The 15,452-nt window shown below is 46.9% G+C and overlaps 2 protein-coding genes across 3 annotated transcripts; both read right to left on the reverse strand.

Moving 5' to 3' along the window:
• Positions 1-1,472: 1,472 nt before the first annotated feature.
• LOC125746346 (complement component C6-like) lies at positions 1,473-10,410 on the reverse strand. The gene is made up of 19 exons (XM_049020242.1): positions 10,102-10,410; positions 9,524-9,553; positions 9,217-9,439; positions 8,797-8,953; positions 8,115-8,259; positions 7,657-7,798; positions 7,389-7,527; positions 7,100-7,309; positions 6,505-6,745; positions 6,280-6,405; positions 6,030-6,196; positions 5,617-5,842; positions 5,149-5,317; positions 4,902-5,016; positions 4,198-4,330; positions 3,708-3,902; positions 3,537-3,624; positions 2,578-2,819; positions 1,473-2,152 (listed from the first exon to the last, which is right to left on the reverse strand). Exons 3-19 carry the CDS (start codon positions 9,363-9,365, stop codon positions 1,962-1,964), a joined length of 2,835 nt encoding a protein of 944 aa, XP_048876199.1. The 5' UTR covers positions 9,366-9,439; positions 9,524-9,553; positions 10,102-10,410; the 3' UTR covers positions 1,473-1,961.
• Positions 10,411-11,918: 1,508 nt separating this feature from the next.
• LOC125746349 (regulator of G-protein signaling 7-binding protein B-like) lies at positions 11,919-15,354 on the reverse strand. 2 transcript variants are annotated; one of them, XM_049020247.1, is made up of 6 exons: positions 14,681-15,354; positions 14,031-14,197; positions 13,097-13,227; positions 12,860-12,992; positions 12,672-12,742; positions 11,919-12,542 (listed from the first exon to the last, which is right to left on the reverse strand). In XM_049020247.1, the coding sequence occupies exons 1-6, from the start codon at positions 14,831-14,833 to the stop codon at positions 12,490-12,492; spliced, it is 708 nt and encodes a 235-aa protein (XP_048876204.1). In that variant the 5' UTR covers positions 14,834-15,354; the 3' UTR covers positions 11,919-12,489. The 2 variants fall into 2 exon arrangements, with proteins under 2 accessions (XP_048876204.1, XP_048876203.1); XM_049020246.1 differs by having other exon boundaries at positions 11,919-12,574.
• Positions 15,355-15,452: the final 98 nt, after the last annotated feature.

Consider the following 15,452-nt stretch of genomic DNA (forward strand, 5'->3'; position numbering starts at 1 on the left):
CGGGGAATACGACTCTGCCGTTTCTGAACACAAAGGCAAGAATAACAGGCTGTGAGTCGGTGTTTGAAGGTCAAGGGTTAGGGTCTGAATATAGAGACAGGAAGTTCTTGCTCTGCTGGGCTTTGACAGCAGGAATGACAGGTCACTGTTTGTGCACCCCCTGTTTAGGAAGCTGAGGGTCCAGTTGGGGGGGAGGGGTGCATGTTGTGTGGTCAATTTGTATGCTGATCTCTGAGGGATCTCAAACTACACCTGGATCGGAGGAGATCTTCTGATGCAGCTCTCAGTACTGACCATAGTGCTTAAAAGCCATTTCAACCAAAATGCTGAGCCTGGACAGACACAAATAGTCTGATTTCAAACTGCTCTGCCTCAGTTGATGAGGCACATAAAACTGCTACCTTTGTCCGTCTGGGTTCTGGGTCATGTCTTTTTTCTCTGGTTTGTGTTACAGTTTCTCCACTCACTGTTTGTTCTCTCTCGGGATTGGGTTATGGTATCTCCCATCTCTGTCTATTCTCTCTCAGTTTGTTATAGTATCTCTCCTTTCTGTCTGATATCTCTCAGGTTTGGGTTATGGTGTCTCCCACCTGTTTGTTCTCTCTCCTACTTCCACATTAACTACTTTTCCGGGATTCTCATCAAATAGCATCACATGACATGAAGCGTCTGCCCACTTTAACTGTTCATGCCGCCTGTGTCTGCCGCAATACTTACTCACAGCTGAACTGGAAATGTAATCATTAGAAGGTCATGGCTTTGTTAAGCTTCTGGTCTAGAAAAAGCAGTGGTCCTTCCACAGTACCCTGGGGGACCCCATTTATTGGCAGACAGATTGTTCTGTGTCTTATTTGTTTGAATTACAGAGATTCAAATATAATAGAGAGTGCAAAGGGTTATCAATATTTGGCAATGGGCATGAGGCAGGGAACAACCCAGGACGGGGGGCCAGCCCCTCACAAGGCATATTCACACACCGTTCACTCACACATGCACACCTATGGGCAATTTAGCAAGTCCAATTAGCCTCAACATGTTTTTGGACTGTGGGGGGGGAAACCGGAGTACCAGGAGGAAACCCCACGACGACATTGGGAGACCATGCAAACTCCACACACATGTGACTCATGAACCTGGGTCCCAGAGGTGTGAGGCAACAGTGCTAACCACTGCACCACCATGCCACCCCAGCAATATAATATAAAATTACAATACCATTTTTTCAAACAGTAAAGAGCATTTTCTGAATGGAACATAAATGGAAAAGAACAGATAAAATCAGGATTTGTGTTTTGCACGCCCATTTGCAGCCTAAACCATAACCCTGACCATAACCCTAACCTTAACCATAACCCTGACCATAAACCTGACCCTAACCCTAACCCTGACCATAACCTTATGCAGTTCTGTGCCAGTTCATACTCCACTTCGCAAACTTATGGTAATGTTAAAAAAATACATTTATTACAGCATAAGAAAACAAGTCTTTTAATACTTCAGTACAGCCAGACAAAGACAGACAAAAGAATATAGATACAATTTTGTATGTACTAGTGGCCAAAATTGTGGAAACATCAATTTTTTACTGATTGCAGAACTTTATCCAGCTACTGCTGCAGTTACCTATTTAATTATCGGATGTATAATATTTCTAGCAATCTTTGATTTTTTAATAAACATTACCGCCAATATTTATGTAGTAATTTTTAAAGCATCATGCCAAAAATTCTAGGTGTCTTCACACCTTTAGCCGCTGGTGTAGATATAGCAACATGCTTAGAATAACATGGTCACAAACCTGTAAAGAAATAATGCTGAATGATTATTATTATTATGGTGCTGGATGTTTATTGTTTAGTATTCTTTACTGCAAGAAATACTACTGCTTTTAATACATTTCATTATAGTGACCAAAATCTCCTGTTTTGTTTGCTCATAACACCTCCTGGGTAGAGGAGGCCCTAGGTAGCGCCCTCGCAATGTGTATCCAGCAGGATGCTGAACTGCATCCCCATGCACCTCAAGGCCCCCACAGAGCAGGCAGACAGGGCCCTCCTGTTCTGCGTCTTCGTCATCTGCACGCAGAAGCTGCGGGTGCCGTCCCTGGGGCAGTCCCGGGGCAGTTTACACTCACATCCCGGCGAGGACAACTCTGAGCAAAACCAGACCAAAATATACAGAAATGGGGTACGGCTACAAAACCCAGATGAAGGAGCAACACCCAGTCAAAGAAGGACAAGAGAAGAGTTTAACTATAACTAGCTGTGCTACAAGTACTCCAACTACTTCCTGAGTTACCCGTGCTGCAGCTCCCATAAAAACAACAGCAGCAGCAATAGTAACTGTAACAGCAGCAGTAAAGTCAGCAGTAATAATAGCAGTAAAGTCAGCAGTAATAATAGCAATAACAGCAGCAGTAATAATAGCAGTAAAGTCAGCAGTAATATAGCAGTAAAGTCAGCAGTAATAATAGCAATAACAGTAGCAGTAATATAGCAGTAAAGTAAGCAGTAATAACAGCAGTAACAGCAGCAGTAACAATAGCAGTAATAGTAATAGTAGTGTTCTTTGTCCTACCGGTGCAGGTCTCCCAATCATAGCAGGTGTCATACCCACAGGGCTCCTGGACCCTGCTCTGATTGGATAGCCTCGCTCTGAAGCGTGCCCAATCCCTGTGGGTCTCATCACTCGCACATGTTCCAAGCTTTACGAAGAACAGGTGATTGCCATGGCAACGGCCAGCGTAGAAACCACAGATGGACATCATCGTAAAGCGGTCCGTCTCAGCATCCAAGACGCACACATCCTCCATGTACTGTCTGTAAAGCACAGCAAACATGATACGATGCACCATGCAGCCCTTTGAAATTTAGATTGAAATTTAAACCAGGCAACTAGCTGGCACATTCAGCAGTGCCACAGTTATGCAGGCCTTGCATTAAACTTTTTAATAGTTTGTATTAATGGAAAAGAGGCCTTAATTATAGAAAGAGCAGTGTAAGAGAAATGTGGAGACCACAAACGACACTGAAGGCGTAAAAAGATTAATTTAACACACTAGCACACTAGCTAGATTATGCTAGCATACCAGGTATGGATACACTGGCAGGTTATGCTAGAACTCCGGGTTTGGATACACTAACATACTGTCAGGTTATGCTAGAACTCCGGGTTTGGATACACTAACATACTGCCAGGTTATGCTAGATCTCCGGGTTTGGATACACTAACATACTGCCAGGTTATGCTAGAACTCCGGGTTTGGATACACTAACATACTGCCAGGTTATGCTAGAACTTCGGGTTTGGATACACTAACATACTGCCAGGTTATGCTAGAACTTCGGGTTTGGATACACTAACATACTGCCAAGTTATGCTAGAACTCCGGGTTTGGATACACTAACATACTGCCAGGTTATGCTAGATCTCCGGGTTTGGATACACTAACATACTGTCAGGTTATGCTAGAACTTCGGGTTTGGATACACTAACATACTGCCAGCTTAAGGAAGCACACTGGGTTTGATGCTCACCGGCACTCCTCCCTGGGTATACAGATGCACTGCGAGCCATCATGCTTCTCCCCCCTCCCACATCTGCTGTCAGGTACAAAAGGCTTCTCTGTGGAGGTTACATGAAGTGTGAAATTCAGTCTGAGGTGTGGGAGGATGATGCTTCTGGGGGTAAAAAAAACAGACACATACCGCTTTTACATTGTAGATCAGTAGCGAAGGGGGGGTCCCAGGACAGGTCATTCCCACAGGTGTAGTGACGCTGGGCGGAGGTGATCATGCCAGACCCTGTGCAGCGCAACGTCACAATGTCCCCAACACGGTACTCTGCTCTCTCTGGGTGCAGGGTCATGTCCTTTGGCAGCACTGGAGCTAAACACACCTTCTCTGTAAGGCAGAAATAAACGTTCACCAAGCAGCCATGTCAGTCTATAAGAAAATCCCACAAGCTTCCTTTCTGCGTATGTAAAAACTCCTTAGGCTTCATACAGAGTAGATGAAAGGTTTGCATAAATGTCTATGCATAGGTATTGCATGTCAGGAAGCCATTTGAACCTTTCAGCAGTATTAGCATCTGCTGTGACGGAGTGCCACACTAATTACACTGGGGACTTTGGTTCACCAGTTTATATCCAGTGTAAACTCCAGTGTATTTGCACATTTTCCTCTTGCAAAGCCATACTTATGCATTGTCCGTCAGGCCTGGTCCACGTCCCATCAGGCAAGCATCGGACATACTGGTAACCCGTCATCTCAAAGCCAGTGAAGCAGAGGATCTCCTCCATTTCCCCAAAGTTGAAATGCTTCTTATTTATCTACAGAGGAGAGGAAACAAGAGTTTTCACTGGAGCCGAAACTCCCCCCTAGCCTCCAGTTAAAAGTGCTCCCTGGGCAAGGCTACAGGTCACTGTGACCATGTGTCAGATACCTGCTCACATAATATCACTGGATTTCCCTAAACGGTGAACTTAAACAGAGAATTGTGAGGTCAGCCTTGAAGATCGTAGAGACTGAGCTACCCTCCATTGACTAAACAAACATCATTTACTACTGCAATGGAGCACAAAGGATATCACAGGACCCAAAGCACATGTGACCACTGGATTCTCTGAGGCCAGTAAGCAGGCAGGAGGCTCTGCAGCTTCCACATCAACAATAACTGAACTGAACTACTAAATATTACTGCACTCTGTACTGTAAGTGAACAATAACGAAACTGTGTTACTCATCTTCACTGTGCTACTGCATTTAAAGAATCATCCAGAGCTGAGCACTATCAAAATGGTGATGAAAGTGACTTCAAGAAGGACCCAGCAGCGACAGGAAGTGACTCTGAAAGTGACTCTGACTCTGTAGCTAATGGGCCACACTATAGCCATCGCTCACCCTCAGGTAGCTGTTTGGAGGGGCCTTAGGTCTGGAACATCCAGGTGAACCCACAGAGATCTCAGCATCTGGGTCTTCTTTTACTGTTTCATCATCACTGACACAGACATCTTGCCTGGAGGACAGACAGTGCAACGTCTGATGGAAATCAATTCACGGCCCTCCGGAAAGACCTGATCGACTAATTCACAGCACCATCACATGTGATGATATCCGACAAACTGCCAAAGAATAGGGTCCACCCTACTGCTGGAAAATGGAGATGAAGCAGCCTTCTTCCTGCTGGCTCCCCCCGCTGCACATTTGCCCCCCCCTCATAGGTGCAGGGTTGTCACACTGTCGGACTCGACGCCTCTTCATGGACGAGTCACAGGGACTCCATGGCCCCCAGCAAGTCCACCGGCCATCCACCACCTCTGGAAGGAGAGAATAGCTGCAAATTTTGCACATGCAGGACAACAGCGCAGAACGGCCCTGCCATGCAAAAACAAAAGTGAAACCTCCTACAAACACTGCAGTGCAAATACACTTGAAGTGACAGCACATGTCAGAAGTACACAGAAGGACTGCATCCAAAGACAACAGAACAGGGGAGGGAACAAGATGAACAGTAACTGCAGTTACACTAGAGGAGGGATAGGAGGTGTGGTCATGAGATAAACTGAGAAGACTATGTGCCAATAGACAGGGACTGGATGGACCCAGAACAGAGTACCGGAGGTATGGTCTTGTGCCCGTTGTTCGCAGTTGGGTCCATAGGTGCCGCTCTGGCAAACACACAGACACTCCGTGCCTGACAGCACAGATCGGGCGTTGTTGGGGCAGGGGGCACACTTGCAGGAGTCGGACTCTTCCAGGTACTCCAGCAGCGCCCTCCGCAGGTGCCTGCGCTTCGTCACGGCGCATGGGAACCCGCGCACCAGATCAAGAATGGGCAGGAGCTGGCCAGCACAAAGACAGAGCTTATTTAAGCACCGTCCGTCCTTCATGTTGTCACAATGAGGGTGTCGTCCTGGAACCGCATTACAGCTTTTTAGCATTTTAGGACCCATTTAGGACTTTGTTCTAGGCGGAGCCATTTTGGGAGACGCAGACTTCCCAGAATAACATAGAGGCTGGGCTACTCACCTCATAGTCCACTACGGTCGGGTTGTCTATGGTGGAGTTTACCCAGTTCCTGTACGTATTGCTGTCTGGAAGGACACCCTTCCTCTCCATGGCCAGAGAAGCAGCATATTCAGCCCTGCCCCCTTGTACCTTGGAAATTGACTTCTCTGATGCCTTCAGGAATGAACCTAGACAGAGGCAGGACAGAGTGGCAAACATTAACTGGTCTTAAGAGCTCTATCATCACTCCAAAAGCTTCATTAAGAAATACCTTCATATTTCTCAGACATCTTGTTCGTGTAGCACCTGTTGTTGGAACTTGAGATGGAGAAGAATATGAAAAAGCGCTTTGAAGATTCAGACCGGACACAGCCGCTGGATTCAGTTTCTGTGAGGCCTGGGGGGGGGGGGGGGGGCACAGTGCACACAAAGACACACTAGTCACCACCGATAGCTGTGTGTCATACGCTTCTGGTCACCAGATGCTCTCACTCACCAGAATTTTTCAACTCCTCCCGGTCGTACTGGTACAGCAAGTCATACTGGCCTCCCAGTGATCCAGAGCTGAAGTAGTGAGTACCAAAAAGCTGGAAAACCTGCCTGTAGAGGGCAAAGTTGTAGTCCAGTGGCAGGCTGTTGAGCACCCTCAGGAAAGGCTCAGACAGGTAAAGGTCTGATGGTTTAGTCCTGAAGGTGGAGACACGCACCACCTGATGAACTCTGATGAATCTGGAGTCCTACGGGAGGGATGGACGTGACAGTCATCAGGAAGGTTATTGGCCAGCACAGAGGCTTTTAAGAGGTGATTGGCCAGCACAGTGACCTTTAAGAGGTGATTGGCCGGCATAGTGACCTTTAAGGGGTGATTGGCCAGCACAGCGACCTTTAAGAGGTGATTGGCCGACACAGCGACCTTTAAGAGGTGATTGGCCAACACAGCGACCTTTAAGAGGTGATTGGCCAGCACAGCTGCTCTTATAGCTGCATGGACTATTTCAATAGCATAAAACTTCTCTTGGCTCCATGGCAGAAACAAAAATTGCTGTAATGTTTAAATTAAAATAATCTTAGCATGCGACTGAGACGCCCACCTTTTGCTGTGAGGCCTTCACAGCTGTCCTGAAGGAGGTCGAGCCCTGTGAGCTCCAGCTGTGTCTGTGGGAGTACAGCAGGGGAATGTAGAAGGAGCTGCCCCTGTTTTGCGGAGCATCGGAGCTGAACGACGACCCCTGGGACGCCAGCTCCACAGGCTCGCTCTTTGCTGGCTCCATGTCACTTTTGAAGTCTTCCACATACTCCACCTGCAGAGGGCGGTGCCGGTGAGTCTGCTGAGGTCCGTAGAGGCATGGTGACTGTCTCTTTCATGCATGCTTAATGTACCTTGAGCTGCACACTCTCGATGTTCGCAGGCATGCGGTACCTCTTCCTGTCTTCCTTGCTCCTGTTGGTGACACACTTGTCCCCAAAGAACGAGTTGTCAAGAACTGCTGCCCTCATTTCGTCTGCCATGGCATCAAACCTGGGAGGACAGTAGCCCACATCACTGGACTGTCCCCATGCAGATACACGAGGGCTTTCAGGGACACACATCCATCATTTTTGAATCTTTCTTTGGCTCTCGGTCTCGCCATGACGGACTGCGACTTACCCACTTGCCATCAGCTCAGCACCTGGGAGGTTCTCGTAAACGCGGGTGCACACCTTCACGGTTCTGTCACAGTGCCTCTCGTCAGAGTTATCTCCGCAGTCATTCTGAGAGTTACACCTGAGCTTAGGGTCAATACAGCGCCCTGTCGAAGGGCGCGGTGTCAGATAAACATCACATTATCAAGACCAAAATTCCCCACAATGTGATAAAAACCTGTTATAGTGACATTGTAGGGACTATTTTCTTTTGGTCCCCACAAGGGGAAATTAAACTTTATAAAAATCCGTGACTGTGCTTATAACTGAAAATGGCAAAAGTAATTTGTCTGGTTACTTATGGTTCAGGTTAGGGCTGGGTAGGGGTTAAGGTTGTCATTGTCGGGATAAGGGTTTTGCCCATAGAAATGAATGGACAGTCCCCACAAAACATGTGTGTGTTTGTGTGTGTGTGTGTGGTACCGTTGTCACAGGTGAGCTTCTCTCCGCAGTCGACTTGCTCTATCAGACACTCTGTGCTGGGGTGACACGCTCTCTCCTCCACCGTGGGGTCACTGCAGGCCAGTCCGCCAAACTGCGCTGGCTGCACCAGCTTACGCATCCTGAGCTGAAATGCACACAGACTTATAGTGTCACAGAGAGTCAAGGCACAAACTACAGTCTAGCAGAGAGTCAAATTAGGAACCAGAGTGTGGAAGAAAGTCAAAGGGGTCTGGGAGAGAGTCAAAGCAAGATCTGCAGTCTGACAGAGAGTGAAAATAGGAGTTATGATCTGGCAGAGAGTCAAAGCAGGAACTACAGTCAAGGAACCACTCAAAGGAACCATGGTCTGGCCGAGAAGCAAGTCAAGACGAAGAGTCAAAGCAGGAGCTGCACTGTAGCATAGAATCAAAGCAAGAGCTACAGTCTGGCAGAGAGTCAAAGCTAGACATGTGACATAAAATGAATGGAGACAACTATCCTCAGTATTGAATGTGTGTGTGTATGTGTGTGTGTGTGTGTGTGTGTGTGCGCAAGGGAGCAGATTTATTAACACAAGCATTCTTAGAAGATGGAAGCTCACTTCCCAATGACACGTGCATACAGGCAAATATCTGTGCGTGTCTATGCCTGCGCGTGTGTATATGTGCAGTGACAGGCTCACCTGTTTCCTGACACAGGGTGAACACACGGACCAGGGCCCGTACTGACCCAGCTGGCAGTGGACCGCACAGGCCTCTATGTTACAGGATCGGCTTTCCTGCTTCACACACAGCTCCTCACACATATTCTCCCAGTAATAAGCATCATAGCGAATTGTCCTGCAGACAGACAGACATTGTGAGGTTGCACCAAAGACAGAGAGACTTGTACAAATCAGTCAGCAGAATCTAGCCAATTAGCTGCAGCAGTGACCGAGGTCTTCAAAAAAATGGAGAGACCACAGCACAATATCTTGCTTCACTTATTTCGCATTTTATGGCTGCGCGTCTGTGAATAATATATTTTTTTCTGCAAACTGCAGCCTGGCTCTTCCCTGTTTCTCATTGACGAAGAGCTTCTTCTTCAGCGGCGCCCGCCTAACCTTTGCCGCTCCTGGGTCCCGTAGTTACAGGTCCTGGAGCAGGCGGTCCATGCGGTCCAGGGGTAATGGTCACAGAAGCAGGCCAGGCTTGGTGTGGCGGCCCAGAGCAGCACGGTCAGTGTGATCAGGCCAGGGGGCACGTGCTCCATCGCTGCAGCCGCCAAGCTGCTCAAAGTCCCGCGGACAGACGAGTGACGACTGGTAGCCGCCTGGTCACGGCTGACTGACAGCGCGATGATGGGTTACGGTTATATGCAGTGGGTTATATGCAGTGGGTTATATGATAGTAATGATGGAGACTAATCACCTCACAGGGGGAGACTTGATGCGGAAGATTCTAATTAAAAAAAGGTTAAAATTAGAACAATTCATTTTTAATTATTTTGAAATAAAATCCCAGTTAAGCAGTTAAACAATAAGAATAATTATAATTAACACCAATCTAATAAATAAATAATAATAAATTTATTTTATATTAAATAGTTAAATAATTAAATTGAAGTGTATGTGGTTTAAAGAGAGGCAGCCGGAATGCTGATAACATGCACAATGGTATCGCAACTGAACTTTGCATGAATGAACGTGGATAAATGTCTTTCTAAAGTTACAGGTTTCATGATAGATTTCCCAGTGAGCAAAAACTCAAACAGACAGTGGGCAGAGAGCATGGAAGACAAAGCCTGGTCTATAGCCAGGGAATAGACAAGATGGAGGACAGAGCCTGTTCTATAGCCAGTGGATGGAGAACCTGGTCTATAGATAGTGGAAAGAGAATGTGGAGGACAGAGTCTGGACTATAGCTAGTGGATAGACAAGATGGAGGACGAAGCCTGGACTAAGAGACAAAGTGTACACAGCACACATTCACAGCAAGGCTGAACTCACCAGACATCCTGAGAAGAGCGTTTAATGCGTTATCTCTCAGTGGACCTTCCAGCTAGATACCTGTGCTGTGTGTTTGTGTGAGTGTGAGTGTGTGTGCTAGCTGTCTGCAGCCTCATGGCCCCTCCCATTCCTTCTGGAGGGGGTGGTGTCGATTGTAGCTGAGAAAACAGTCACTTCCTCAGTATATCTCTTATTTTTAGTGATGGATGGTCACCCTTTTCTGTAACTCCACCCTCCGATAGTGATGAATGGTCACTGTTCTCTGTAACTCCTCCCTCCTAAATGATGGTCACTGTTCTCTGTAACTCCTCCCTCCTAAATGATAAATGGTCACTGTTCTCTGTAACTCCTCCCTCCTAAATGATGAATGGTCACACTTCTTTGTAACTCCTCCCTCCATAAGCTATGGATGGTCACCCTTGTCTGTAGCCACACCCTCCGTTAGTGTCGGATGGTCATCCTTCTCTGCAAACCGACCCTCTCTTAGTGATGAATAGTTCTTCTCTGTAATGATATGGGGTCGCTTTTCAGGGCTTGGGCTAAGCCTCTAGTTCCAGTGAAGGGAACTCATAATGATTCAACATACCAAGCAATTTTGGACAATTATATGCTTCCATTAACTTTGTCTGAACAGTTTAGGGAAGGAAGGCCCTTTTCTATGCCAGCATGACCTTAGCCCCACTGAACACTTTTAGGATGAACTAGAATGGAGATTGTGAGCCAGGTCTTCACGTTCAACGTCAGTGCCTGACCTCACAAATGCTCTGCTGAATGAATAGGCAAAAATTCCCACAGACACAGTCCAAAGTTTTGATTGAGAAGCAGCCCCATCTAGTGATGGGACGTAACCAAATCAAGCCTTCAGATCTGCTTTGTCTGCGTGGGTCAGTTCCAGCATCCCGAAAGCAAACCCACACTGCATGTTGTGTCTGGACACCCAGATAAAATAAGTCATAAGAGAACCCAGGAATGTAGATCTTCGCTATGTATGTTTTATCAGCACATACTGGCCAGAGTGCTTTTGTAAACTCTGGTCAGCTGGAGAGGCGGCGTCAGTTGAGGTGATGGCAGACAGCTGAAAAACCTCATGAAGAAGGTCAGCTCCATCACAGGACTGATGCCGGTCCCACTGCAGGCAGTGGTAGACAACAGGAACTTGGCAAAATTGGACAATATTACGAACAATTCTGCACATCCCCTTCAGGGGGCGCTGCACTGCAGCACATTTAGCCACTTTCTCATTCTGCTGGGGTCCATCCCTGCCTGCTGCCATTAGACATCAGCATGTCTCCCCACAATGTGCTGCTCCCCACCCTCAGCCAGAACACAGGAAGGAGCCCTTCATTGCAACAGTAAAAGCCTAGTGCTATCTGTTCCTTAATATAATGTTGCTAATTATATAATTATTATTATATTTCAATTTTTCTTTCCGTGGTATCACCATATTCTGTTTTTCATGGTACTTTATGAACTATGTTCTCTTAAAATGTGTTTGCGCTCAGTTTACTTTCTTTGCACTATGATTGGTGTCTTTGCACCCTGTCTGTCTGACACTATATGCCTGTCTGTCTGTGCATGTTCCTGCTGCTGTGGGCACCAGAATTCCCCCCTTGAACCAATGACGTGCATCTTAATCTTCCAATGTCTTCAGAAGAGCATACCAGTTTAGTCATATGCCTGCATTCCTTATTCTTAAAAGAACACAAAAAAAATTAACTGGCTTAAACTTGCTTACAGTGAAACCCACCCACAGGAACGCTTGCAATCGGCCATTGCTTTACTTATAAGCCGGACGTTTCCATTTGCTGCATCTGTGATATATTTCAGGCCTAATACTTTATTTTCCTTGGGATGAAAATTTCAAAAGAGGTACAGGATTATGGCACATGGAAGACTGAATTAACGGCACAAGATAATTGGTTGTTTAAGGAATTATAAAATCTGTAACAAATATCTTAATGCAATATCTGCTTTGCAGCTGCTTGGTTGGTGGCTGATCACTTCACAGGAGTAATTGCGGTTCTCCTCAGCGTGGACCTTGGCTGTGAGCCGCTGCTGTTTCGTACGTCTCATGGACCTAACAGAGCACTAATCATAATGACACATTCACACTCTCAAGCTGTACTGCTCCTTTCAACCTGATTCAATGTTTCGCACTCGTGTCAAGTCAATCAGATGCAAAGCATAAATGACAATCTGGTTCATCTTATTACATAAATAAAATATCTATCAAGTGTTATGTCTGCAGCTGCAGTATATACTGCGATTTACCAAAAAATACAAAAAAAAAAAGCCAGTCTGGAATCGGTGGTATTGGCTGAAGAAGGAGGTGCATGATTGAGGACCACGTTCCCACTGGTCACGGCTCAGAGTCCGGGGTGCAAACTCTTAGCGGGACAGCAAAACCTGAAGATGCGGCTCTTCCTCGGTCTGATCAGTGGCTGCGGAGTGAGGTTCAAGAGGCTGCTGTCATCTACACACAGGTAATAGAATTTGGACTGAGATTCAGCCAGTTACACTCTACAAGTAAGAGGCACACAGAAACACATGCTTCAGGGAAGGGAAGATACCTTGGTTCTTCAAGGGTGAAGGCATGATCTCCCTGAGTTTGCTGAGAAGGTTTTTCATCTGCTTCATGTCTCTGGAGAAAAGAAATTGATTCACAGGGCATCAATCACTTTTTTTAGATACCTAAATACTCACAGACCCCCTTCCACCACACACACACACACACACACACACACATACACATACACACCTCTCTGTGTTCTTAATGTCCACGCCCACCAGCCACCAGCCGTCTGTAGGTAAGGAGGAACTTTCCTGAAGAATAGGGGTGTCAGAACTTTCATCAGCCTTGATTTCCACTTTCAGCTCCATGTCCTCACGCCCTGGAGGAACACAACCCAGTCCGATCTCTGTGCTTTTAAAGGAGGCAGACGATGACTCGGGGCATGCTTTGCTGGAAATGTGAACGTGCAAATCAGCGTGGTACCTCTCCTGTACATCTGCAGGGAGCTCAATAGGCATGCGGCCTTCAGCATCTCTGTGATGAACATCTCTAGACAGCACTGAAGCTGGATGAAGAGCCTGCAAATGTCCAGGGGGATCTCTCCATCCTCTGGGCTGAGGAGACACAGGGAGTTTCTCAATACGAGAACTTCGCCATACTTGTGTTACCTGTCTTATGTCACCTTCCACTGCCGAAGACTAGTTCCAATAATAGGAACAGAAGTACAGAGAAGTACTGAGAAACTCCCACATAATGCATCCTCAGGTTCCACAGTGAAGGGCAAATGATTGTTGGTGCGATTTACCACTAATGTTTTTAATTCTGTTGTTATTAATAACAACCATAAACTAAATACTACTCAGCGATAATAAAAATTGCTAAACTGGTTTATTATTACCATTACAAAATCCTGCCTGATATCAGCGAACTCAGCCTTATTCAAAGTATGAACATTCAGTTACTTATGTGCTTAATGTAATGCAAATGTCAAGTGCTGTAACATCATGAAGCAACACTTTAGTAATAGTTAAATTCTCTGATTGAAGCTATTAGAGTAGAAAAATGGAGTCTATTGGATTTTGATACTTGACTTATAATGGTGACATACAACTGTAACCACGTTATCAGAAAATCAGCTTTTTGTATTTATTCACTAAAGGGCTCAAAATGCACAACTTATGTGATTCAGGTGTTGAAGCTCTAGTCTGTCCCTCCAAAGGTGCGTCATGGAATCACGGCTGATCTCTCCTAACTTCACATACGCAGTCACCCACTCTCCATCACCCTTACCATACCAACACCGCAGAAGGAATGTCTCTCTGTCTTTGTCTCACCGTCTCACACACACATACACACACACGCCCATCACTGTGGTGACTCTCCATTCATCAGCCCAGTCCCCTAACCCCATACATACCCCGGGATGACGCAGAGGCTCCGCTGCGCAGCCCGCGCCGTCTCACAGGCTCCCGCCCTGGTCCTGCGCATCTCCCCCCGCACGGAAGCGCAGTCGGTTGCCGTCTCGCCGATGGAAATGACGAGTTCGCGGTATAGCGCCACCAGGTTATTCAACTCGGAGACGGTCTGAAAACAAGCCAGACTGTCGTCCAAGTCTGCCATGGTCTTTAATTTAGACAAACAACCTGGACGGCACCATTAGATTGAATTACAGGCTTAGTGCACTACCACTGCTGTCCAGCTAAGGATAAAACGACCCTCCTTCGGCCCCGGACCGAAGGGGTAGCCGGTACCGTCCAACATGCTTAAATCACCTTTATATACGCCGATGCTGTTACTTCATACGTATATTCGATTGCACCGGATTCATGGAGCCGTACCCTGTACAATCATTATTATTTCGGTTTTATTAATATAATAGCACTAAACTATTCTCATTATAATACAGCACCATCATCTCTAAGCGCAGGTATCAGAAAAAGACACCGTCCGGCGGGGAGCGTCAATAGTCAGAATAAAAAATGACAACAGCGCATCCACACGTGACGCCGATGGAGGCGCGAGGACGGACAGGCGCTGGAGACACGCCGAGCCGCCTGTCGCACCCACCGTCCGGCAGTCGTCCAGGGCTCGCCGGACTTTGCGGACACTCTCAGAGCTCGATCCCCGCTCCAGGGCCCTGGGGGAAAGCTGGCCGCCGATGTGAAATACGCTGCCGGTGGCGCTCGGGTGAGTCTTGCGGCCAGACGCTGCAGCGCACATGCAGACCCGAGCAGTGAATAAAGGAAAGGTAAACGCTGGTGAGGGTGAGGAGGACGTCCCTCCCTCCGCAGCTCCGCCCGGCCACCGCCGTCCGTCCGTCCGCCCCGCTAAGTCACCTTGACGGCATGTCGCGTAGTGAGCGCCTCTCCTCCGGCTCCTTATCACCACGGGCTGTGATCACGTCTAACAACGATGAATCTCCCTACGCTCGTGTGTCGCCCAAAAGCGGCAAACAACCAGCACGTCAGATGACTGACAGCGAATTAAAAAGTATAATAGTAAAATAATAATGACGACATTAACACGAGACAGTGCTACTCCCTGCGACGCTGGCAGGGTCCTTCTCTGAGTACCGATCTCCTTGGCAGGCATGACAGGCAACCCAATCTGAACGAGGATTTGGGCTTTAATGCCAGCACTTCGGATTTAGATCAGAACATGGGCGCTGTTCTTGAGCCCTCTGGGACACCATTTACAACTGCGATTTAATAAAACAAAAAACTCAAACATTTTCTTTGTATGAGAACAGCTAATGCCGCTTTTAGTCTAAACATCAAAAGCCCTGTTTTGAAAGTATGTCCTACGGATAAACTCGAGAGAGATCAGCATCCCCTATTCC

This window comes from Brienomyrus brachyistius, chromosome 7 (assembly GCF_023856365.1).
Source record: "Brienomyrus brachyistius isolate T26 chromosome 7, BBRACH_0.4, whole genome shotgun sequence".
In the NCBI taxonomy this organism is placed as follows: domain Eukaryota; kingdom Metazoa; phylum Chordata; class Actinopteri; order Osteoglossiformes; family Mormyridae; genus Brienomyrus; species Brienomyrus brachyistius.